The sequence below is a fragment of the Microcaecilia unicolor genome, chromosome 11, assembly GCF_901765095.1.
Source record: "Microcaecilia unicolor chromosome 11, aMicUni1.1, whole genome shotgun sequence".
Classification (NCBI taxonomy): Eukaryota; Metazoa; Chordata; class Amphibia; order Gymnophiona; family Siphonopidae; genus Microcaecilia; species Microcaecilia unicolor.
This window is the reverse complement of record NC_044041.1, coordinates 160542940-160568592: the sequence shown is the minus strand read 5'-3', so window position 1 is coordinate 160568592 and position 25653 is coordinate 160542940. Positions and strand designations below refer to the sequence as shown.

General features: G+C 44.2%; 1 protein-coding gene across 1 annotated transcript in view; it reads right to left on the bottom strand.

Moving 5' to 3' along the window:
- CALM3 (calmodulin 3) overlaps positions 1 to 11518 on the bottom strand; it is a 42000-nt gene extending 30482 nt beyond the window's left edge. Inside the window, exons 1-5 of the mRNA XM_030219878.1 lie at positions 11400 to 11518; positions 8098 to 8128; positions 7809 to 7952; positions 7276 to 7382; positions 6422 to 6557 (exon numbers count right to left, since the gene is read on the bottom strand). Coding sequence (XP_030075738.1) covers positions 6422 to 6557; positions 7276 to 7382; positions 7809 to 7952; positions 8098 to 8128; positions 11400 to 11402 — 421 coding nt within the window. The 5' untranslated portion in view covers positions 11403 to 11518. The remainder of the gene's footprint in view (positions 1 to 6421; positions 6558 to 7275; positions 7383 to 7808; positions 7953 to 8097; positions 8129 to 11399) is intronic.
- Between the last annotated feature and the right edge of the window lie 14135 nt (positions 11519 to 25653).

Below are 25653 nucleotides of genomic sequence, written 5' to 3'. Positions count from 1 at the left end.
GAATCATAGCTATCCTTGATACAGAATACTGTTCAGACTTTGGACACAGAGTCTAAATCTATGTCCACTCTTACTACCTCCTTAGTCAAAAGGTAATTTGGAAAATATAGTTCATAGGAGGAATTTACACTTGATAAAACTTTCCCAAGATCCAAGGAATATCGGCTGAAATGTTTTAGGCGTTATATGTTAGAGATTCTGAAGTATCATCACAGTCACTACTACCAGTAATCAAGAATTTTCTATTTGCTATCTTTTAAGAAAAAAAGATGGGAGAAGGGCCTGGAGGTTATTTCCCCAATATCTCAAGATAGCTTGTATTTATCAGCTTTTCTTGAATTCACCAAATAAAAAGTAGCTATACCCTTCTGGTCACAATGACTTTGGACTATGATAGAGACTGGTTGCTGAAATTATATTTCAAGTATCATATGTCTATTTTTTGTACTTTGAAAGTCCACATTTTCCCCGATGTTGCTAAAGCTAAACAGAAATGAAGGAGACAGTTTCTTCTGATGCATCCCAGGGTTTTGGCCTTGGGAGAGTTGTTCATCCTGAAATTTCCTTGTAAACATATAGTGAAATATCAATCTTGTACTTGTATGTCCTTTGACTCATCTCAGTTCATTATTTTTGAGTGACAGAATTGTGGTGACTGGTCAGGGCATTTCCACTGGGATAGAGGAGCCTCAATTGTGATTGGTCTCTTTCTTGTTATTATGAATATATAATATCTTTCCTCTAAGGGATATTCTTCTGAGTTGTGTTTACTTTCCGTTTCCTGATTCACTCTGGTCGCTCTCCTTATGGGGGACAGGTTTGGTTATCACATATGACTGAATTTCTTTCTGTATTATTTTCCTAGAACTTTATATCATTTTGATGATTGATTTTCTGTTACAAGCATTTTTACTTGGAATATATTTGAAAATGTAATAAAGACAAAAATTTTAAAAAATTATACATATAGGCACCATCCTAGATAAGGACAATAAGTCTCTGCCCAAGTAAAATCATGTTCTTTGCTTTTATGACAATTTTGCAGTGTATATTCCTTTTTCTACAAGAACTCTCAGATGTCTCATATATGCTCTCTTACTCTCATAATTGGACTACTGCAATGTGATATACTCAGGCTTCCCACAGTTCCTTCTTAAACACGTCCAAATCTGTACAAAACACTATTACAAATTCTCACATGCCTCTAAGTTTGATCATATCACTCCGTTGTTTATCTGTCATCACTGGTAGTCTACTGAATACCATATCCGCTTTAATATACGTACCTAACTTATAAAAAAACATTACATACGGAGGACCCCTCTTACCCTGCTGCATTAGCTATTCCCTATGCACCACCACAATTACTGCACTCACTATCAGACCGTCTTCTACATGCTGAATCTAGTCTAGCTTGGTGAACTGATGGTATAGTGAGTGCAGTAATTGTGGTGGGGCATAGGGAATAGCTAATGCAGCAAGGTAAGAAGGGTCCCCCGTATGTAATGTTTTTTATAAGTTAGATACGTATATTAAAGCAGATATGGTATTCAGTAGACTACCAGTGATGACAGATAAACAACGACCTGACATGATCAAACTTAGAGGTGTGTGAGAATTTGTAATAGTGTTTTGTACAGATTTGAACATGTTTAAGGAACTGTGGGAAGTCTCAGTAAATCACATTGCAGTAGTCTCTTTCTCTAAATTTAAAAATGCCCAGAAGGGGACTTGATAGCAACTAGAAAGTAAAAGATCCCCCCCACTCCCACTATATGACTGTGCGCCTAAGTTAACTACTCCAATCCTTGAAAAATTATAAATGCTGCTGCCTGAATCTAGGACCTACGTGTGCTTTTTTTTTTTTTCTTTTCTGTACTAAGATGGTGTTCTTTTCCATTTCTATTTTATTTAGTATTGTAAATTGCCTTGTTATATTATTAAGAAAAGCGGTACAGCAAATTGAATAAACCATGTGCTTTTCTAACTGGCAGCTGGTATCCTGCGTCATCAATAGAATGCTTTGCAATCCATTTCCCTTATGCAGCAACTGTGTGCAAAAAGGGATTTTAGAACTTAAGACAATATTTAAGCTAGAGATCATGAATAGCTAAGCACAGGCACCCCATAGATTCATTTTTCTTGTAATAAAAGTGACATGGTTCCAGATCTGTGGGTCAGTTTGCCTGCACAGGTCTTGACAGTTCTTTCACACCAATTCCCTACAGTTTCTAGACGGGAAACATTCACACTTTGCTTAAATTCTAGAATCAAGCACTAGACACAAAAAAGGTCTTACAGTGCTATTCACTGGTCCCCCTTCTGACCTTGGACAAGTCACTTCAATCTAAGTTTTATCTGAGGCAGTGGAAGGTGAAGTCCACTTAGAAAGGGAAATACCTTGAGCTCAGCTTTCGATAAAACAAATAAAAAAAATGTTTGGATTTAAGAATTTAAACACCTTTAAAAAGCAGATGTTAAATCCTTGAATACTTTAGTTAGCATTTGATATACTGCCTTTCAAAGCGACATCAAAGCCGTGTACAATAAATGGAAAAGAAAGGATCTACATCAAAAATATAGGACAAAGGATAGGGAGGGAGAAAAAAAAAGTCTCCCCTCCAGATCAGAGCCCTGCTGTCAGGCAACTCACAGGGTTGGAACATAGAAAGCTAGCCTAGTGAGTTTAAAAAAAAAAAAAGACCAAAAATGTGGGTAGGACTGTTCTGTTGTAAGCTCAACAAGGAGAGCATTCTATAGCGTAGGGGCCATACAAAAAAAAAAAAAAAAAAGGCCGAATGCAAAGTCAACTGTATGCAAAACAGGCAAACAGTGGGGAGGGAGAGACGAGAGGCCAAGGCTGAGCGAAGAGTCTGGGAAGGTGTATAAGTAATGTGTGGAAAGACAGGAAGGAATCCCAGTGTGGAGGACCTTGTGGGTAAGGGTGAGGACTTTAAACTGTATATGAAAAGAGAGAGGCAGAAAACGATGAGCCAGAAAAGGTGATACCTGATCAGACCTACGTGTGTGTGCAAGTACCTGAAAGAAGTGTTCTGGACTGTTTGAAAGGGAAACAGGATGGGACTTGATATACCACCTTTCTCTGGTTACAATCAAAGCAGTTTACATATTATATACAGGTATTTATTTTGTACTTGTGGCAAAGGAGGGTTAAGTAACTTGCCCAGAGTCACAAGGAGCTGCACTGGGAATTCGAAGTTTGAAGGCATTTGAGAAGGTATTTCGGGAGACCAGAGTAATATTAAATTAGACAAGACAGGAAGAGACCAGGGAGCACAGGAGGGTAGAACAGGAGGACTCGTCAAGGTAACTACGCAGGGAGCGGATTTGGCAAAATGAGAAGAAACAGGATTTAACTAAGGAAGAGATATGCGGAGAGAAGGAAAGTTGGGAATCAAAGGTCACACCCAAGAATTTTCAGGGGAGTCAGAGGAGAATTACCAAGAAAAGGGGCCAACATGGGGGCTGAAGGTTTACCAATAACCCACAACACAATGGACTTGGAAGGGTTCAGTACAAGATGATTTAAGGTGAACCAGGAATCGACAGCAACCAAACAGGACTGGAGCCTAGATAGGTCAGGACTGGAGCCCAGTTAAGTCAGGGTTGTAAGGATTTGGGTAGAAACAAGAATAACATCTGAATAAATATAAAACTTGATAGATGTTGCTTGAATGAGCAATGTCAGAGGACCGAGGAAATATTAAACAGAGAAGAAGAGAGCGAAAAACCTTGCGGAACATCTCAACAGAAGTTGCAGGAAGCTGAACTACACTGTGGGAGACAGAATAGAAACGGCCCGTTAAGAAAGAAGTGAACTATTTGAGAACTAAACCAGAGTTACCAAGAGAGGACAGTCTGGCCAGGAGAAGGGAATGACTAACTGGGTCAAAGGCCACACTGAGATCAAGTACGGTGTGCCTTACCTCGCTCAAAAGTGGCACGTATGACAGTTTCTGTCTAATGACTGTGACAGAAACCGGACTGAAGGGGATGAATCAAATATGAAGTCTCCACAAACTAAGTAAGCTGGTCAAGAACTCTTTTAGCCAGCTTAAAAAAGCAAAGCCAAATTGGAAATTGGTCTGTAATTAGAAACAGAATGGGTGTCAAGAGGGTTTCTTCAAGACCAGTTTGATAACTACACCTTGGGGAGGTCTCCTGGACAGGGCGTGTGAGCTGAAACCATGGGAATTAATGGTCATCCAGTGAGAAAGAATGGGATCAAGCGAACAGGTCATTCTCCTACAGGAGACAACTAGGTTGTCGAATACAGTCAAGGATGGGATGTCAAATTGAGACCAAGACAAAGAAGGAACAAGGGAAGGAGGAGCAGAGTCCAGGTGCACCATTTCAAAAAGCAACCAACTGGATGGTCAAAACTACAATCTGGGATGTCTAATATGCGTCATAGACCTCCATATATTCCAGAGAATCAACACCAATGGAGGGTTGGCCAGTGAACCTCAGTAGTAACGCACTGTATTAATCTCCTTATATACAGTGACTTATATGTTCCAGTCTTCTCTGGTTCTTTGGCCACCACCTTCCTGCGTTGTTAGTATGATACAACTTCTTATCAGGCATAAGTAAACATTCTATACTTCTTCAAAATATAATAAATTGTTAAATGTACTCGTCCTCAAAAAAAAAAAATTTCTAATCTAGTCGGCATAGGGGCTCTTCTCCAATACGGCACATGTTTCGCTACATCGCTTTATCAAGGAAGTCCCCTAGGAATACAAAAAAGGTTATATCAGCTACATAACCCAAAACATTTATTAAATATCAAATGATACAGTGTCACATGGCTTTTAAAATTACCTCGTTAGCCTCCGCTCATCCCGCTGACAGTTGCCAACTATGGACAAGTCGGCGGCGGCATTTTTTTGAAAAACTTTTTATACTAACAGTTGACGGGAATCCAGCCAATCCCAGGACCCATTAAATGAATGTCATCCATTCTACTTCCACATTGAGCCCACTAGGGGCCACTGTGTTCAATGTAAAAATCCATTCTTGTTCCCTGTAGTAAGTAACCGCTCAATAAAGTAGACCAATAAAGATAGGGTTGAATGAACATAAAATCCTGAACAGTCACTAGAACTGAGCAAGCCCCCTTGGTTACACATTGGTCGCAGAGACATCATTCCACATCTGACCTTCACTGGCGAGTTACAGATCAGATTAACATTGGATGGGAAGGAGGAAATTATAAGCAGTTACTTAACTACAGGGAACAAGAATGGACTTTTACATTGAACACAGTGGCCCCTAGTGGGCTCAATATCGAAGTAGAATGGATGACATTAATTTGATGGGTCCTGGGATTGGCTGGATTCCCATCAGCTGTTAGTACAAAAAATTTTTCAAAAAACATGCCGCCATCTCGTTCATAGTTGGCGACTATTGGCGGGATGAGCGGAGCCTAACATTGAGGTAATTTTAAAAGCCGTGACACTATCATTTGATATTTCATAAAAGTTTTAAGTTATGTAGCTGATATAACTTTTTTTTGTATTCCTAGGGGATTTCCTTGATAAAGCAATTTAGCGAAACACGTGCCGCATCAGAGAAGAGAGCCTCTATGCTGACTAGATTTTGTATCATACTAACACAGGAAGGTGGTGGCCAAAGAAACAGTGAAGATTAGAACAAGTCACTGTATATAAGGAGATTAATACAGTGCATTACTACCAAGGTTCATCGGACAACCCTCCATTGGTGTTGATACTCTGGAATATACGGAGGTCTATGAAGTATGCCATTTCAACAAGCAAACATATACGAGACAGACAAGAAGAGCAATCTAGTAATCAGAGCAACAGGAACCAGGAAAGCCAGGGACCAAATCTTGCTTCTCTCATAGATGTTCCCTATGACCTTAGGAAAGACATTTCTCCTTCCATTCCCTCAGGCAGAAACTTAAGACCAAGGCTGTCAAAACTGCAGTCTTGGAAGTTTGCAAACCAGTCCAGTTTTCAGAATATACCTAATGAATATGGATGAGACCTCCACTGAATGCAAATACATAATCATGCATAATCAAGAAAAATATCCTGAAAACCTCATTTTTTTTACATCTCCAACTTATATGGTAGATCCCCTCCCTGACTTACAAACCTCAACTTGCCTTTCTAGATCTTCAGCCAAGTAACAAAACCCAATGATTTAAAACAAAATGTTGGTGCCAGATCTTATATGGCTTTAGCTTACACCTCTTTTAGTAGTAACTCAAAGTCAGTTACATTCAGGTATTATGTGCAATTATGCAAAAGGGAAATTACAATTTTCATCTAAAGAAAAGAACCTATATACATCCTTAAAACAGCTCAAAGCCAAAATTACCTTCTGCTTCTCTCTCTCTCTTCCCCAAGTAGTGCTGGGTCTAGGGACTCACCTTCATAGTTAACCTGCCCATCTCCATCGATGTCAGCTTCACGGATCATCTCGTCCACCTCCTCATCTGTCAGTTTCTCACCCAGATTTGTCATGACATGGCGTAGTTCTGCTGCACTAATGTACCCATTCCCATCCTATCAGACCAAGGGATAAAAACACAAGTCACAGGTCATGTGCTATGCTTCTAAAAGCCAAAACAGCCTGCTGCTTACTATTTCTCTTCTCCTGTAAGTTGTTTCTGCAAAAAGATGCAGCACTGGATGCATAAGACTTGAGCACCAATTGGTGGTAGAAAAACAGTACTACCAGATCCCAAACAATTCCATTCTATCCCTCAGCAATATGAAGAGTCAGGAATGACTGACCCCTCCATTCATGGATCAGATGAAATTAAAGTACCAGTGGGGTGCTTCAGCCAAACTCTTCATTGACTGACAGTACCTTTTTACTATTTGTTCTGTTGCCATTCACAGCAGGATGGCAACAACTGATACAGTGGGGCAGTAGAGAAACTGTCCTTTCTATTGTAGAAAAAAAAGTGTTTAAAAATAGTGGGAAAAGGTGAAACCTGTAGTTGAAAAATACTATAATGTACATAAGTGGATAGGTCTTGGTTAACTATGCAAACAGCAGTATTGTGTAACAAGAGATGGTCTTCCCAAACATGTGTCCAGAGCAAACAACTTATAAACTAAGAGAAAAAAAAAAGCCAGCTGAATGTCATCCTTTTCTCCATAAATAGTGTTTTAAATTCATTATTTCATACAACTCCCTGCTTACACACAAGCAATTTGCTGAATATTTTTAAGTCTAACCCACTCCCGTTTTGCCTTTTCCTACATTAAAATTGACCTTATCAAACACACGGAAGGCCTCACGAATCTCTTCTTCACTGTCTGTGTCTTTCATCTTCCTTGCCATCATGGTCAAGAACTCCGGGAAATCAATTGTCCCATTTCCTGGAAGCAGAAGAGAAAAAAAAAAAGCCTCAGATGTTTTTTTTCTGGTGGGGTGGGGGGGGGGGGGAGGAGAAGAGAGATTGCAATCTAAAGCTCAAAAATATTCTAGTCTTCCCACAGGCTTCTTTTAACCTCATGATGGTCACCTCAGCCCTATTTTTGTACCACCTGCCCTGCTGCAAAAATCATGTGCCCCACAAAATAAGCCATTACTTATCAGAGCTAAAAAAAAATTATGTAACAGAAACCCAAGGAAAAATCAGATACCCAGCTCCCCAAATCTGAACTGCATTTAGGGTTTAGCCTAACACTAAAAAAAAAAAAAAAAAGAAGATCTCCAGGAAATCCTCTCATCGCTAAACACTAATCTAAGAAGAGCAGCGTGTGCCACCTAACAACCCCCTCCATGATGCACCCCAAACCTACCATCAGCATCAACCTCATTGATCATGTCCTGAAGCTCAGCTTCTGTAGGGTTCTGCCCCAGTGAGCGCATGACAGTTCCCAACTCCTTGGTGGTGATGGTGCCATCTCCATCCTTGTCAAAGAGGGAGAAGGCCTCCTTGAATTCTGAAAGAGAAACTGCAGGTCACGGGGATACAAGCCTCTCCAGTATGGCTTCACAGAAGTACCTATCAGAAGGTAGTGGGTTGTTTGGATTATATATCCCTGGGGTATGGGTAGATGAGGGAGGTGTAATGTTGCTGGGACTCACCTGCAATTTGCTCCTCTGTAAGTTGGTCAGCCTGGAAATGCAGAAGGGAGAAAAGTCAAATATGATATGGGATTTACACTACACAAAAGTCTCAGATCAGGACAGAAACTCTGCGCCTCCCACATTACTCCTGCACCTACCAGAAACAGAATATTTCTAATCCCCAGCTCAAACCAGGTGTAGAGATAAAACAGCACCCCAAACCAAATGCATTGAAAATGCCCCTGCAAAACCCATCCCCAACCAATACAAAGAGAAAATCCTCTCTCCAAATCAACCAGAAAGATTAAAAAGGAGGGGCAAAAAAATACTCTCAGTCCCTAATACCACAAACAACTAGAGTCAGCATCGAGACATTACCCCAGCGTTCTGCAACAGGGGTAGAAACAAGACTAGCCCAACCAACACAAGTCACACAGACAGAAATTTCCCCACAACCCACTGGGGCAAAAAGAGGCACTTCTAACAACTGGGAGTCCATCAACAAAATACAGCCTCCCCAACCATCCAGGGCCAACAGTGAGATGCTCCCCAATTGAAAGGAAAAAATACTGCCCACTCCCAAGCAATCAAAAAGGAGCAGCAACTACATACACCTTCCCACAACCAAATAGGGGCAACACAAATGTTCTCCTATCCTCCCCCTTCCCCAACAACCACCAACATCAAGATGCACCCTCACTTAATGCAATGAGTGCTAACAAGATGTTACTCTCCCCTCCTCCTTCACACACACCCCCAATCAACTGGCAGGAAAGAGAAGTTACTCTTTCCTCTAAACCCTATACCCCATTCAACTGGGGGCAATAATGATATGTTACTCCCACCTTCAATTGACTGGGGGGCAACAATGAGATTACTCTCGCCTCCTCCACACCCCTCCACCCACTAGGGGGCAAAAAAGACGTTCTCTCCTTCCCCTTTTCACACCCACCAAGACCCTGCCCCTCAACCTGGGGGTAACAATGAGGCATTCTCTCCTCCCCCACACCCCTCCAATCTCCACTGGGCAAAAATGAGCCATTGCATTCTCCCCTCCCCCCCCCCCATCAACCTGGGAGCAACAATAAGACGTTACTCTCCTCCTCCGCACCCTCCCTCCCCCCCAGTCAACCAATGACATGTTACTCTTCTTCCACACCCAGCCCCCCCCCCCCCAGTTAAGCAGGGACCAACAATGAGACGTTACTCACTCCCTCCCTCCCGTCAACCACAGGGTCAACATTACTCTCCTCCTTATCCACACCCCACCCCCCCCAGTCAACAAGGGAGCAACGAGACATTGCTCTCCCCTGCTCCTCCTGTGCACCCTCCCCCCATTAGGGGGCAACAATGAGACATTGTTCTCTCCTTCCTCCCTGTCAACCAGAGGGCAACAATTAGACGTTACTCTCTCTTCCTACCCCAATCCCCTCAACCAGAGGACAATGATATGTTACTCTTCTCCTCATCCTCCCCCTTCAAACAGGGGCAACAATGAGACACTACTCTCTCCTCCCCCCCCCCCCCCCACATCCACACCATACTCCCATGTCAACTAGGGGACAATGATATATTACTCTCTCCTTTCCCTCCCACCCGTCAACCAGGGAGCAACAATGAGATGTTACTCTCTCCTCTCCCCCATCCACACCCATTAACCATGGGGGCAACAAAACATTACTCTCCTCTCCTCCACACCCCTCCAGGGGGCAACAATGAGACGTTGCTCTCTCCCCCCCTATCATCAACCAGGGCCAACCATACGACATTGCTCTTCCCCACCCCCACCATCACCACCACTATCATCATCAACAACCAGGGCCAACCATAAGACATTGCTCTCTTCCTTCCTCCCCAGTCAACCAAGGCAAACCATGAGACATTACTCTCTTCCCCCCCCCCACCCCTCCGTCAACCGGAGCCAACCGTGGAGTAGCCTAGTGGTTAGTGAAGTGGACTTTGATCCTGGGGAACTGAGTTTGATTCTAACTGCAACTCCTTGTGACTCTGGGCAAGTCACTTAACCCTCCATTACCCCTGGTACAAAATAAGTACCTGAGTATATGTAAACCGCTTTGAATGTAGTTGCAAAAACCTCAGAAAGGTGGTATATCAAGTCCCATTTCCCTTTCCCTCTCTTCCCCCGTCAACAATCATGAGATGTTGCGCTCCTCCCCCCCCCCCTCCCCTCCCCCCGTTAGCTGGGACCAACCATGAGACCTGCTCTCTCTTCCCCTCCCCATTAGCCGGGACCAGCCATGAGACCTGCTCTCTCCTCCCCCCCGTTAGCTGGGACCAACCATGAGCATTGCTCTCTCCTCCCTCCCCCCGTTGTCAACTGGAGCCAACCATGAGATGTTGTTCTCTATCTCTCCCCTGGTCAACTAGGGCCAACCATGAGAAGTTGCTCTCTCCTCCCCATCAACAATCATAGGATGTCACACTCTCCTCTGTCAACTGGGGCCAACCATTGGACATCACTCTTGCCTCTTCATCCATCAACGGGGCCAACCATGAGATGTCACTCTCCCCCCCCCCCCCCCCCCCCGGTCAACTGGGGCCAGCCATGAGAATTCTCACGCCTCTCCCTCTACCTGGTCAACTGGGGCCAACCATGAGATGTTGCTCTCTCCTCTCCATCAACAATCATAAGATGTCACTCTGGCCCCAGTTGACAGAGGAGGGGGAGGAAAACCATTGGCTGTTGCTCTCCTCCTCCTCCTCCTCCCTCCTTCCCCACCCACCGGTCAACTGGAGTGAACCATGAGATGTTGCATTGCATTCCCCGGTCAATTGGGGCCAACCATATGTTGCACTCTCCTCTGACATGAGATGTTGCTCTCCCCCCTCCCGGTCAACTGGGACCAAGAATTAAACACTGCTCTCTCCTCCCTCCCGGGGCCGAGAATGAAGCGTTGCTCTCTCCCCCCCCCCCCCCCAACCGGGGCCAACCATGAGACGTTACTCTCTCCTCCTCCTCCTCCCAATCAACCGGGGGGGGGGGGGGCAACAATGGGACTTACCCTCTCCCCCCCCCCCCCCCAATCAACCGGCCGCAACAATAAAACGTTTCCCCCCACCCCAGGACAACAATGAAACATTACTTCACCACCACCACGCAGCAGCAATAATGAGGTACAATGGTCCTCTCCAACCCCCAACCAGAAGATCAATAACAAACTACTGCCCCCCCATTCCCTTCGGTAACCAAGCAGGCGTGACAACGAAATAACGCCCATCCCCCAATTACATAACCCAAGACTACAAAAAGAACATCGTCCTTTGCTCTGCAGGCTTCCTAGATCCATATCCTCTCTCACCATGCTGCAGGGTGCTGGTGGTGGCCGGGGCGGGGACTTCGGTGGTCTTCGATTCTAGTTTCCGCTGCAAACCGCGTCACCGTCTCCCGGTTACACTGAGGGTCCTCCCGCCTCTTTGCTGAAGCCACGCCCCCTGCGCTGACCGCATCACAGTCCTCCGCCGCTTTTTTCTCCCTCTCCTCTCGATCTCCGGCCACTGCTCTCTTTCCCGTGTATCATCAGTCGCTTTCAAGCAGAAGCTAGCTCGGGTGGGAGAGTGAAGTAGAAAAATTATCCCTTCTCTTTATTCGGCACTTTTTTCTTTTCCTGGTTCTAGCGGAAGAACACAGTTAATTCTATCGTTGTTACATAGCAACAGATTCCGCCTATTTTCTTCATGTATACTCATCTGCGATTGGCTTTACCGGCTTGGCGCTATAAAAGCTCCTTTTTGATTTGCTGAACCTTACCTGCAATGCGTAAAATATTGGAACGTACCATACTATTTTTCAGGGAGCCATGTATTTTAAACATATTAACTTAAGATAAATGCACTCAGCTCATTGTTTTAGAGTGAATTTTTGTGTATTTGTAAAATTCATACGAAACTTACAAAGTCAAAGAGAAAATATTTGTTTTTGTTGTATGCGTGAATAGTGGCTCATGTTGAGACAAGAGATACCTGGACCGAGGTGAAGTTTCTAAGGTGTGTGCCAACGTCATGACGTTAATGGTTATGAATGGTACGGGCAATAGAGGGCCCATGTGCGTCGCAAGCCTCGCTCTGGAAATGGCTTTAAGAGCGCTCCCATGCAGGTTTTTTCGTCTCACGGAAGCCCATAGCTTTCTCTCCCTGTGGTTTGTGAATAAGGTCTGGTCCTGGGGGACCGGCTGGGTGGTCACATGACCTATCACTTTGCCTCAATTCATAAGCAAGGACAGTGTCACGAAAAATGTGTGTTAATGAAGAGTCCAACCTAAGCTCCAATGGAAGATCATTCTAGATTAAAACAGAAAATGCAGGAAAAGAAGCATTCTAGTGACAACTATATTTTACACCTGAAGGAGACAATATGCAACGATAATTGGAATGACACAGATTAGTACCAGAAAAAGAAGTGAAATTTACTTGATTAACTAAAGGACCAGGCTCAAGGCCATAGATGGCCAGAGTGCGTTTTAAAATTTTGCTTTATTCACAAAGCCAATACAGGAAGCCAATGTAAGGACAGTAACAACGGAGTCGCTCTATCATATTTAGAACAATGGTGGATCATCTTAGCAGCTGTATTTTGTAATAACTGCAACTTACATGTTAACTTCTGAGGCAGAGCAAAATATAGAGTTGCAGTAATCCAAACTACAACATAATTGCTTGAACTACAAAAACAAAATGTTCCTCAAGAAAATTGGAGCATATTGATCTCAACTGCTTTAGTTTAAAGTATTCCTTCCAAACCACATTGTTTACTTGAGCTTCAAAAAACTAAGGCAGAATCAAAAAATAACTCCTAGTACTTTAACTTTAATGGGGCCAACCATGAGACATTACTGTCTCCTCCTCCTCCACCCTCCAATCAACTGAGAGTGGGGGCAACAATGAGACTTACCCTCTCCTCCTCCCCCCCCCCCCAAATCAACAGGGCACAACAATAAGATGTTACTTCCCCTCACCAACCGGGGGGGGGGGGGGGCAACAATGAAACATTACTTCACCTTCACCTCCACCACCACCATATAGTAAGCAAAGAGATACAGCCCGTAGAACACCATTTTCTGTGCCCAATTTGAAAGATGTGATAGTATGTGCATTCTTTCTAGCAGGTTTTCTATTATAGAATAAACTTTCAGGGTCTGTTTGCCTTTGTTCACCTTCCAGCAGTTTAAGAAAGTGTTAAAGATATATTTATTCATGCAGCTTTTCCCAATGTGCAACCTTATGCAATTGTTGTACAGGCTTTTTGTCAGGCTTAGTTTGTTTATTTATTGCTCTGTGTTGTTTTTAGTTAGTATGTTTCATTGTAAGCTGCTTAGTTTGAGGCGGGGTATAAGTTTTTTAGAAAATTAATAAAAATTTAAATTTTCTGCCAATTAAGGTCATATAGCTATTAACTCCAATTAACCAATTATTGAATTAAGTTCTACACATAAGTGACCTTATTTTATAAATTGTGCATTCAAAGTGTAAAGTTGGGCACCCAACTTTATAGAATTTGGGGGATGGTGTATCTAGGTTTTCAGAAAGCTTTGACCACTGTCCTTCCACTTCTCGTATGTCCTCCCAGCCCATCAGCTCCTTCCTCAAAATGGGAGAATACCTGAGGAAGGAGCTGATGGGCTGGGAGGACATACGAGAAGTGGAAGGACAGTGGTCCAGGCTAAAAGAAGTAATAAACAGGGCCACAGACCTTTATGTAAGGAGAGTAAATAAAAGCAGGAGAAAAAGGAAACCGATATGGTTCTCAAAGCAAGTGGCTGAGAAAATAAAGATTAAAGAGCGTTCCAGAAATATAGAAAATCTCAAGAGGAGGAACACGGGGAGGAATACCGGATGAAACTGAAAGAAGCCAAGAGAGAGGTACGTCTGGCGAAGGCGCAAGCGGAAGAACAAATGGCTAGAAATGTAAGGAGGGGAGACAAAAACTTCTTCAGGTATATTAGTGAAAGGAGAAAGACTATAAAGGGAATTGTGAGACTAAAAGATACAACAAAACGCTATGTAGAAAATGATGAAGAAAAAGCCAATTTGCTAAATAGATACTTTTGTTCTGTTTTCACTGAAGAAAACCCTGGGGAAGGACCGAGAGAGACTGGCAAAAGTACACCTGAAAATGAGGTGGATAGAGCGCCGTTCACGGAAGAGAGTGTGTATCAACAACTTGGAAAGCTAAAGGTGGACAAAGCCATGGGGCCGGACGGGATCCACCCCAGAATACTGAGGGAGCTCAGAGAGGTTCTGGCGGGTCCTCTTAAAGACTTGTTTAATAAATCCTTGGAGACGGGAGAGGTTCCGAGGGATTGGAGAACGGCGGAGGTGGTCCCTCTTCACAAAAGTGGGGATAGGGAAGAAGCTGGAAACTACAGGCCGGTAAGCCTCACTTCGGTTATTGGAAAAGTTATGCAAGCCATGCTGAAGGAAAGGATAGTGAATTTCCTGGAAGCCAATAAGTTGCAAGATCCGAGACAACATGGTTTCACCAAAGGGAAATCGTGCCAAACGAATCTCATTGAATTCTTTGACTGGGTGACGGGAGAATTAAATCAAGGACGTGCTATGGACGTCATCTACTTAGATTTCAGCAAGGCTTTCGACACGGTTCCCCACAGGAGGCTCTTAAATAAACTAGACGGTCTGAAGATAGGACCCGAAGTGGTGAACTGGATTAGGAACTGGTTGACGGACAGATGCCAGAGGGTGGTGGTAAATGGAGTTCGCTCGGAGGAAGGAAAGGTGAGTAGTGGAGTGCCTCAGGGATCGGTGCTGGGGCCCATTCTGTTCAATATATTTGTGAGTGACATTGCCGAAGGGTTACAAGGTAAAGTTTGCCTTTTTGCGGATGACACCAAGATTTCCAACAGAGTGGACACCCCGGAGGGTGTGGAAAACATGAAAAAAGATCTGAAGAAGCTAGAAGAATGGTCTAACGTTTGGCAATTAAAATTCAATACGAAGAAATGCAAAGTGATGCACTTAGGGAGTAGAAATCCAAGGGAGACGTATGTGTTAGGCGGGGAGAGTCTGATAGGCACGGACGGGGAGAGGGATCTTGGGGTGATAGTATCTGAGGACCTGAAGGCGACGAAACAGTGCGACAAGGCGGTGGCAGTAGCTAGAAGATTGCTAGGCTGTATAGAGAGAGGAGTGATCAGCAGAAGAAAGGAGGTTTTAATGCCCCTGTATAAGACGTTGGTGAGGCCCCACCTGGAGTATTGTGTTCAGTTTTGGAGGCCGTATCTTGCGAAGGATGTTAAAAAAATGGAAGCGGTGTAAAGAAAAGCTACGAGGATGGTATGGGATTTACGTTCCAAGACGTATGAAGAGAGGCTTGCTGACCTGAACATGTACACCCTGGAGGAAAGGAGGAACAGGGGTGATATGATACAGACGTTCAAATATTTGAAAGGTATTAATCCGCAAACGAATCTTTTCCGGAGATGGGAAGGAGGTAGAACGAGAGGACATGAAATGAGATTAAAGGGGGGCAGACTCAGGAAAGATGTCAGGAAGTATTTCTTCACAGAGAGGGTGCTGGACGCTTGGAATGCCCTCCCGTGGGAGGTGGTGGAGATGAAAACGGTAACGGAGTTCAAACATGCATGGGATATGCATAGAGGAATCCTGTGCAGAAGGAATGGATCCTCAGAAGCTTAGCTGAAATTGGGTGGCGGAGCAGTTGGGGGGAAGAGGGGGTGGTGGTTGGGATGCGAGGATAGGGGAGGGCAGACTTATACGGTCTGTACCAGAGCCGGTGATGGGAGGCGGGACTGGTGGTTGGGAGGCGGGAAATACTGCTGGGCAGACTTATATGGTCTGTGCCCTGAAAAGGACAGGTACAAATTCAAGGTAAGGTATACACATATGAGTTTGTCATGGGCAGACTGGATGGACCATGCAGGTCTTTATCTGCCGTCATCTACTATGTTACTATGACAGCACTAAGATTTACTCAGGTGATCAATTCTTCAACCCACAAGAAGGGTCACATACTAGACCTGGTATTCTACAAAGGGCTGGATATCCCAGAATTCTGCGATAACAGTATTGAAATAACACCCCTATCATGGTCAGACCATTTTCTAATTAAATTTCCCCTAAATGACCACCTGCAACAAATGGCACCTCCCAGAGTTTGGAAGGAGATCAGAGACAAAAAAAAAAGCTGACCGCTGAGAATTTCCTAGAGGCCTTGGACAATTTACTTCAGTTCTTTGAAGGAGTAAACAAACATGTGGATAAAGGGGAGCCGGTTGATATTGTGTATCTGGATTTTCAAAAGGCGTTTGACAAGGTACCTCATGAAAGGCTACAGAGGAAATTGGAGGGTCATGGGATAGGAGGAAATGTCCTATTGTGGATTAAAAACTGGTTGAAGGATAGGAAACAGAGAGTGGGGTTAAATGGGCAGTATTCACAATGGAGAAGGGTAGTTAGTGGGGTTCCTCAGGGGTCTGTGCTAGGACCGCTGCTTTTTAATATATTTATAAATGATTTAGAGATGGGAGTAACTAGTGAGGTAATTAAATTTGCTGATGACACAAAGTTATTCAAAGTCATTAACTCGCAACAAGATTGTGAAAAATTACAAGAGGACCTTACGAGACTGGGAGACTGGGCGGCTAAATGGCAGATGACGTTTAATGTGAGCAAGTGCAAGGTGATGCATGTGGGGAAAAAGAACCCAAATTATAGCTACGTCATGCAAGGTTCCACGTTAGGAGTTACGGACCAAGAAAGGGATCTGGGTGTCGTCGTCGATAACATGCTGAAACCTTCTGCTCAGTGTGCTGCTGCGGCTAGGAAAGCGAATAGAATGTTGGGTATTATTAGGAAAGGTATGGAAAACAGGTGTGAGGATGTTATAATGCCGTTGTATCACTCCATGGTGCGACCGCACCTTGAGTATTGTGTTCAATTCTGGTTGCCGCATCTCAAGAAAGATATAGTAGAATTGGAAAAGGTGCAGCGAAGGGCGACTAAAATGATAGCGGGGATGGGACGACTTCCCTATGAAGAAAGATTAAGGAGGCTAGGCTTGGAGAAGAGACGGCTGAGGGGAGACATGATAGAGGTATATAAAATAATGAGTGGAGTGGAACAGGTGGATGTGAAGCATCTGTTCACGCTTTCCAAAAATACTAGGACTAGGGGGCATGCGATTAAACTACAGTGTAGTAAATTTAAAACAAATCGGAGAAAATTTTTCTTCACCCAACATGTAATTAAACTCTGGAATTCATTGCCGGAAAATGTGGTGAAGGCGGTTAGCTTGGCAGAGTTTAAAAAGGGGTTGGACGGTTTCCTAAAGGACAAGTCCATAAACCTCTACTAAACGGACTTGGAAAAATCCAAAATCCCAGGAATAACATGTATAGAATGTTTGTACGTTTGGGAAGCTTGCCAGGTGCCCTTGGCCTGGATTGGCCGCTGTCGTGGACAAGATGCTGGGCTCGATGGACCCTTGGTCTTTTCCCAGTATGGCATTACTTATGTACTTAATCCACATGTGGATGAAATGACAACTACAGTGTCAGAACAAGTTGACATCTGGAAAACACACTTATCCAAGACCTTAGAAAAACCAGCACCACTAAAAAAAGTCTTATGCCCCACTCACAAACGCTCACCTTGGTTTTCTCCAGAACGTCAGATCCTTAAACGCGAAGGATGGAAACTGGAAAGGAGATGGCGTAAATTTTGCCTGGATGAAGACAGGCTAAATTCAACCAAGCAGTTGTTCAGTATGGTAAACAGCCAACTGCAAACCCCACAACAGAACAAGCTTGCCCAGTCTAAACTGAACTGCAATGATTTTGCTGCATAATTTGCCAACAAAATTAAAAGTCTCCACCAGGCAATCCCACTCAGTCCCCAACCAGTCAACCAGGAGCACACAAACTCACCCCCTCCTGACAGAGCCAGAAGGGACACTTTTAACCTAATGACCGAGGAGAGCCTTGACAAAATCCTAAGAGACCTTCAACCTGCTCCCTTGACCCCTGCCCATCAAAGATAGTGCAGCAGGCAAGTAGGGGCCTTATAGAAGGCGCCACAAAAATTGTGAACATCTCTCTTTCTAATGGGTAACTATCAGCAGCATTAAAAAGGACAGTGGTTTGCCCTTTGCTAAAGAAAAACAAACTTGACCAGGACAAACTTGAAAGTAACAGGCCAGTATCCAACATCCCGTTTCTAGGGAAACTCATAGAACAAACAGTCTGTGTTCAACTTAATGACTGGCTAGAAGAAACTGGCTAGATCTGTGTCAATCTGGTTTTAGACCCGGTTATGGAACAGAAATGGTCCTCGTATCCCTACTAGATGATCTTCTCAGAAACCGAGTCAAGGGGTTTGCTTTGTGTAATGCTGCATTTAGAGCTATTCTCAGGAAGAATAAAGTCAGACAGAGACCAAAAGACAGGAAAAGGGAGGTTTTATTACTCACTACATCAGGAGTTAGTATCTATAGCAAACATTAGTAATCTCACAAAACCTAGTAACTTTGGCAGTTGTAAAAGATTCAGTCTGAACTCAGAGAAAAGGGAAAAAGAGGATGGAAAATTTGTTCTTCACTAGGCCATATCACTGGCTCTGAGCTTCGGCAGTTCTATAGAGTATGATACATAGAAACTATCATATGAAGGGCACAAAGCTGAGAGAAAGGAGAGAGAAATAAAAGAAAGAAAGAATGAAAGATTCTTAGCTGCAAAGACCAAGTCCCCACCCATAGTCACAGGGGGAGGGGAAAGCACACACATACCCCCCCCCCCCCCCCCCCCCGTCCTCGGGGAATATGCCCTACCTACCAGAAGGATATATTCCAGCGTTTCCTAGATCTGCAGTCACTTATATACACTTTCCATCAGAGCACCACCACATAAATTACCCAGTGAGTAATCCTGCACATACACAGGGCTTCGCCCATTTGCTTGGTCATTAGCTCATGTTTTACCAACCGTTATTCTTATAAGTTCAGCTAAAACTGGTTTGTAGAGATAACCATTAGCAGGCCTCTGGCTACAGTGAACAGGATGTACTGAAGTCTGTAGCAACAAGCCTCAGAAGAAACACTACCAAAGCACAAAGAAGCATAGTTGCATGACAAATTCCATAGCACTTGATGTTAGTACTGCTAGATTTCAACAGCTTTTGACACTGTGGATCATGATATCATGCTAGCACAACTGACAAACAGGTATCAATGGAACAGTACTTGCCTGGTTCAGATTCTATCTATCAAAGAGGCAACAATCCATAATGTTTGGCAACAACTTATCACCACCATGGACATTGACCTGCAGGGTACCACAAGGATCAATAGTGTCACCTATTCTGTTCGGTATCTCAAGCTGAACCGGTCAATGGATACTCAGTTCTACATCTATGCGGATGATGTGCAGCTACTCATACCAATTGAACCTGACTTACCTACAGCCTTGAATAAACTGATTACCTGTCTAACATCAATTCAAGAATGGGCTAAACACAACAAACTTTGCCTGAACCCAAATAAAACTGAGCTTCTCTGGGTCCCTAACACAAATGGATACACACCTGACATCAAAATCCCTTTTGGGAAGTACGAACTCCCCCTCAAATCACAAGTGAGGAACCCTGGAATACAGTTAGACTCAACACTTACTCTGATTCCCCAAATCCAAGCAACCTTCAAGAGCTGCTTCTATTTGCGATAGCTACGCTGCCTCTCTCCTTACATCAAGAAGGGAAATCTTAACCCAGTTGTGCATGCCATGATAATATCAAGACTGGATTACTGCAATGCACTATACAATGGTTTAACTACAAAGGGCCTACACCAGCTCCAGTTGATTCAGAATGCAGCAGCAAGACTCATAGAAGGTTGCAAGCGATGTTACAACATCACACCATTTTTGCAAAAACTTCATTGGCTACCAGTACGATACAGGGATAAATTTAAAACTCTATGTCTGATCTTCAAGGTCCTAAAAGGAAATGGCCCTGAGTGCCTGAAGAGTAGGATAATCCTCCACACACTGCCAAGGCACTAAACACTAACCACACCCTCTCCAAAAGACATTACACGATGTGATACCCGCAAGTGAGCCTTCTCTGGAGTAGCCCCCACAGTCTGGAATGCACTGCCTGAAAGGCTCCGCTTAACACAAGTCTATCTCTACTTCAGGAAGCAGGTGAAAGCTTAACTGTTGAACCAGGCCTTTAATGGAAGAAGTAACTAACTTGTTAGTCTCACTCACACACACAAGGAGTGACTCGGGCTGTACATACTGTAGCAGGACATGTTTACCCACTCCTACCTCTAGCTGAGATAATATTTAACCATCTCTCTGACCTCATGTGCAACTTTCTTTAAATCAGTCACCTTACTTTCTATCTCTTCTTACTCTCTTACCTATCTCTGTGTTACATCTTTGCTTTACCCTTCACTATCAATTAAAATGTTCTATTACATAATGTGTTGACATTGTAAGTAGTATACTATCCGCCTTATTTTCGAAAGAGAAAGACGCCCATATTTCGACCCAAATCGGGAGATGGGCGTCTTTCTCCCGTGGGTGCCCAAATCGGTATAATCGAAAGCCGATTTTGGGCGTCTTCAACTGCAATCTGTCGCGGAAATGGCCAAAGTTGACGGGGGTGTGTCGGAGGCGTGGTAAAGGTGGGAGTGGGGCGTGTATCGGCTGAGAAGTGATGGGTGTCCTCGGCAGATAATTGAAAAAAGAAAGGCGTTTTTAGCGCGAATTTGGTTCACTTTTTTGGACCCTTTTTTTCACGAACAAGTCCCAAAAAAGTGCCGTAAATGACCAGATGACCACCGGAGAAAATCGGGGATGACCACCCCTTACTCCCCCAGTGGTCACTAACCCCCTCCCACCCAAAAAAAAAAACAACTTTAACTTTTTTTTCCAGCTTGTATGCCAGCCTCAAATGTCATACCCAGCTCCATCCCAGCAGTATGCAGGTCCCTGGAGCAGTTGTTAGTGGGTGCAGTGGACTTCAGGCAGGTGGACCCAGGCCCATCCCCTCCCCCTACCTGTCACACTTGTGGTGGTAAATGGGAGCACTCCAAACCACCCCCAAAACCCACTGTACCCACATGTAGGTGCCCCCCTTCAGCCATAAGTGCTATGGTATTGGTGTAGAGTTGTGGGGAGTGGGTTTGGGGGGGGGATTTGGGGGCTCAGCACCCAAGGGAATGGACCTATGGACTTCAGAGATAGTTAACTTTTTTTTTATTGTTACAAGTGCCCCCTAGGGTGCCCGGTTGGTGTCCTGGCATGTGAGGGGGACCAGTGCACTACGAATCCTGGCCCCTCCCACGACCCAATGCCTTGGATTTGTTCATTTTTGAGCTGGGCACCTTTGGTTTCCATTATCGCTGAAAAACGATACCGCCCAGCTCAAATCCGCACAAATCCGATGCATTTGGCTGGCACAAACCATATTATCAGAAAAAAAGATGGACGCCCATTTTTTTTGAAAATACGGTTTGTCCCGCCCCTTTACGTACCCGTTCTCGGAGATATACGCCCAAGGAGATGGGCGTTCGCATTTGATTATGCCCCTCCACGCCATACTTTGTATTGTTATTTGAATATTTTTACTGCTGTAATTGCCTGTTGCTCATGATTGATCTAGTCTTCAGTGAATTCCTTCATAAAGGCGGTAAATAAATCCTAATAAATAAATAATGATTCCATGCTGCTGTTTCACGTAGAATGTTTATTTTGTTTGACTCAATTCCCTCTTTAACATATAGTGCAACTCCTCTCCAATTTGATTCCCTCTATCATTGCAATATAATTTGTACCCTGTTAACACAGTGTCCCATTGATTGTCCTCCTTCCACCAAGTCTCTGAGATGCGTATTATACGTACCTCATCATTTTGTGCTATAAACTCTAACTCTCCTGTTTTATTTTTTAGACTTCTAGTATTTGTATACAGGCACTTAAAATTGTGTTTCTTCCTTGCATCTACAAGCAGCTTAGAAGTTGATGAGGATAATGTGCATCTTTTACCCTGCTGATGGGAGAGGAGAGCTGTCATTGGTGTTGGAGTGCAGTTCAGGTAAATTGAAGCAGTTACCTCATTGGCAAGCACATATAAAACAGAAATTCCTGAGAATGCCCACAACTAAACTCCAGATTAAATTTAACTATGGGAGAGCTCCAGCATGTTAGCTCCATCAGTGACATCATCAACTAGTGTGCCTGCATCTCCCCTGCTTGTCTGTAGAAAAAACAAAGTTGCTTACCTGTAACAGGGGTTCTCTGTCAATAGCAGGGCAATGCAGCCAAACTATCCCACTCACCTATCCTACATGACAATTAGCCTAATACTCATGGTTGCCAGCAGCAACTAGAGGAAGCTTTTTTCTCAGTGGAAGGCTCCTCTGGAGCAGGAACTCCTGCACATGCTCACAACTAAACTCCAGTTTAAGTTTATCTAGGGGAGAACTACGTCATGTTGTTTCCCTGAGTGATGTCACCAACTAGTGTGCCTGCATCTCCCCTGCTTGTCTATGGAGAAAACCAAACATATCATAAAGCCTCTGTTTCACTCCATGACGCAACACACCTTGAATACTGTTGCAATTCTGATCACCGCATCTCAAAAAAAAGATGTAGCAGAATTAGAAAAGGTATAGAGAAGGGCAACCAATGATTAAGGGGATGAAATAAGGGTCATGGACTTGATCTACTGCCTTCCTGTGGTACAGCTAAAGTGGTTTATATATTTTATGCAGCTACTTTCTCTGTCCCCATTGGGCTCACAATTTGTTTCTGTACCTGGGGCAATGGAGGGCTAAGTGGCTTGCCCAGAGTTACAAGAAGCTGCAGTGGGAATTTAACCTAGTTACCCAGTTTCTCAATCCACTGCACTAACTATTAGGCTACTCCTCCACTCTCATATGAAGAAAGAGTAAGATTTTGAGGCCAGGGCTGCCGAGAGGGGGGGGCCCAGCACCCAAAGGTTCTGCTCCATTGGTCTGTCTCTCCATTGGTCCCAGCACACAGGAGAAGAAGAGTGACAGATCAAGGGAGGAGCAGACACGGGAAGGTAAGGGGGTAGAGGGCATCCAGGGCCGTGCCAATGCGGTAAGTGGGGTAAGCACGGCAGGGGGGCACCTGCCTTTGAGGGGCGCCGCTGCCCTGCCTTCCGCTCACTTGCAAAATCATTTACCTGAAGTTGTGATTCTCCTATCTCCCCTGCCCTCCTTTTCATGGCAAACCGGAAGTGAAAGTAACACAGCAATATTCATTGAGGCAGGCAGGCTCTTCAAGTTATTTGAGAAAATGCAACCAGATTGCTATATATGTCTTTGGTTTAGGGATAACTCCTCACTCAGGGTGAGCTTCAGAAACAGCATTCAAGAACCTGAAATTTTAAAAGTGCTAAAATAAGTTTTAAAAGTATTTGCATTAAATCTAATTGCAGAATTCAGGTGCTGGGAGTCTGTATTTGGTTGTCATATGCTCAGAGTTGTTTAAATCATATGCAAATTAGTCTGTTTTTGGGAGGTTCTCATTTGCATATTTATGGTTAAAAAATGATGGAAATGTTTACAGCCTTAATGTTAGGTCATGGCTCTGATCAAAATGTGAAGTTTGATCCAAAATAAAGGGTTTATCTAATGTTTTTGACTAAAAATTCCCATTACAGTGTCTGTATATGTTGACTGTATATGTTGACTGAAATTATAAAAGAGTGCCTGATTATGTGGTAAATGAGAAAATATGAGTGAAAAGAGGTTGGTGGAGATTGAAGTTTGAGGTTTCTCTAGTGAGAAAAAGATCTGAATATTTCAGGATTACTTGAAGTTTATGAAGAATAGAAAAGGGTGAGTTTCAGTTTAAGAGTGTTTAAATCCTATAAGCTATATAAAGGCTAGGTAGATTTAAGTGACTGTAAGCAAGGAAACCTTAATATTTGATCTGAAATAAATATTTGATCTGAGATAGTTGATCAGAGATAAGGTAAAATTATGTATAATCATACCTGATAATTTTCTTTCCATTAATCATAGCTGATCAATCCATAGACTGGTGGGTTGTGTCCATCTACCAGCAGGTGGAGATAGAGAGCAAACTTTTGCCTCCCTATATGTGGTCATGTGCTGCCGGAAACTCCTCAGTATGTCGATATCAAAGCTCCATCCGCAGGACTCAGCACTTAGAGAATTACACCCACGAAGGGACACTCTGCCCAGCTCACCACCGCCGAAACGGGGGAGGGGAATTAACCCAGCTCATCCCCACACAAGTGGGGGAGGGGAATCCGTCCAGCTCATCCCCGCGGAGCGGGGGAGGGACACCACACCCGCCGATGCGGGGGGATCTGGCTTATCCTGCAACCGCAACCGCGGGAGGAGCTGACTGACCCTAACACCGCCGAAGCGGGAGGGGTACAAAGCTGCCCTACAGCCGCACGAAGCGGGAGGGAGTGCCGGCAGAATTTATGTCTCAATCCAGCCCCGTAAAACGGAGGGGAGAGGAATGCAGCAGCTCACTGTAACACAAACTCGTCTCAACTCTTGAAGAATCCAAGTGAAAGAAGAACTTGAACACGAAGTCCTCCTGAAGTAACTGAAGGCTAAACTTGAACCTAAAATTCAACCAGAATATAAACAGTACAGATATCTGGGAGGGGCTATGGATTGATCAGCTATGATTAATGGAAAGAAAATTATCAGGTATGATTATACATAATTTTACCTTCCATATCATCAAGCTGATCAATCCATAGACTGGTGGGATGTACCGAAGCAGTACTCACCCAGGGCGGGACATAGAAATCCCTGACCTCAACACTGAAGCTCCAAACCGGGCCTCCGCCCGTGCAGCCACAGTCAAACGGTAATGCTTGGAGAATGTATGAGCCGAAGCCCACGCTGCCGCCTTGCATATCTCTTCCAAGGAGACGGATCCGGCCTCTGCCATCGAGGCCGCCTGAGCTCTCGTGGAGTGAGCCTTCAGCTGGATAGGCGGCACCTTCCCCGCGGCCACATAAGCCGCTGCAATGGCTTCCTTGACCCATCTTGCCACTGTAGGCTTAGCAGCCTGCAGACCCTTACGAGGACCTGCAAACAGGACAAACAGATGATCCGATTTCCGGAAATCATTGGTCACTTCCAAGTATCTGAAGATGACTCGTCTCACATCCAGATATTCAAGAGCGGAGTACTCCTCTGGGTAGTCCTCCCTACGAAAGGAAGGGAGACAGAGCTGCTGATTCACATGGAAGCGAGAACCAATCTTGGGCAGGAAGGAAGGCACTGTGCGAATAGTCACTCCTGCCTCAGTGAACTGCAGAAAAGGCTCTCGACATGAGAGCGCCTGGAGCTCGGAAACTCTTCTGGCTGAAGTGATAGCCACCAAAAAGACTGCTTTCAACGTCAGGTCTTTCAGAGATGCCCTCGACAAGGGTTCCAAAGGCGGCTTCTGCAATGCTCTTAGCACCAGGTTGAGATTCCACGCAGGCACCACTGAGTGCAGAGGAGGGCGCAGGTGATTAACTCCCTTGAGAAAGCGCACCACATCTGGCTGCGAAGCC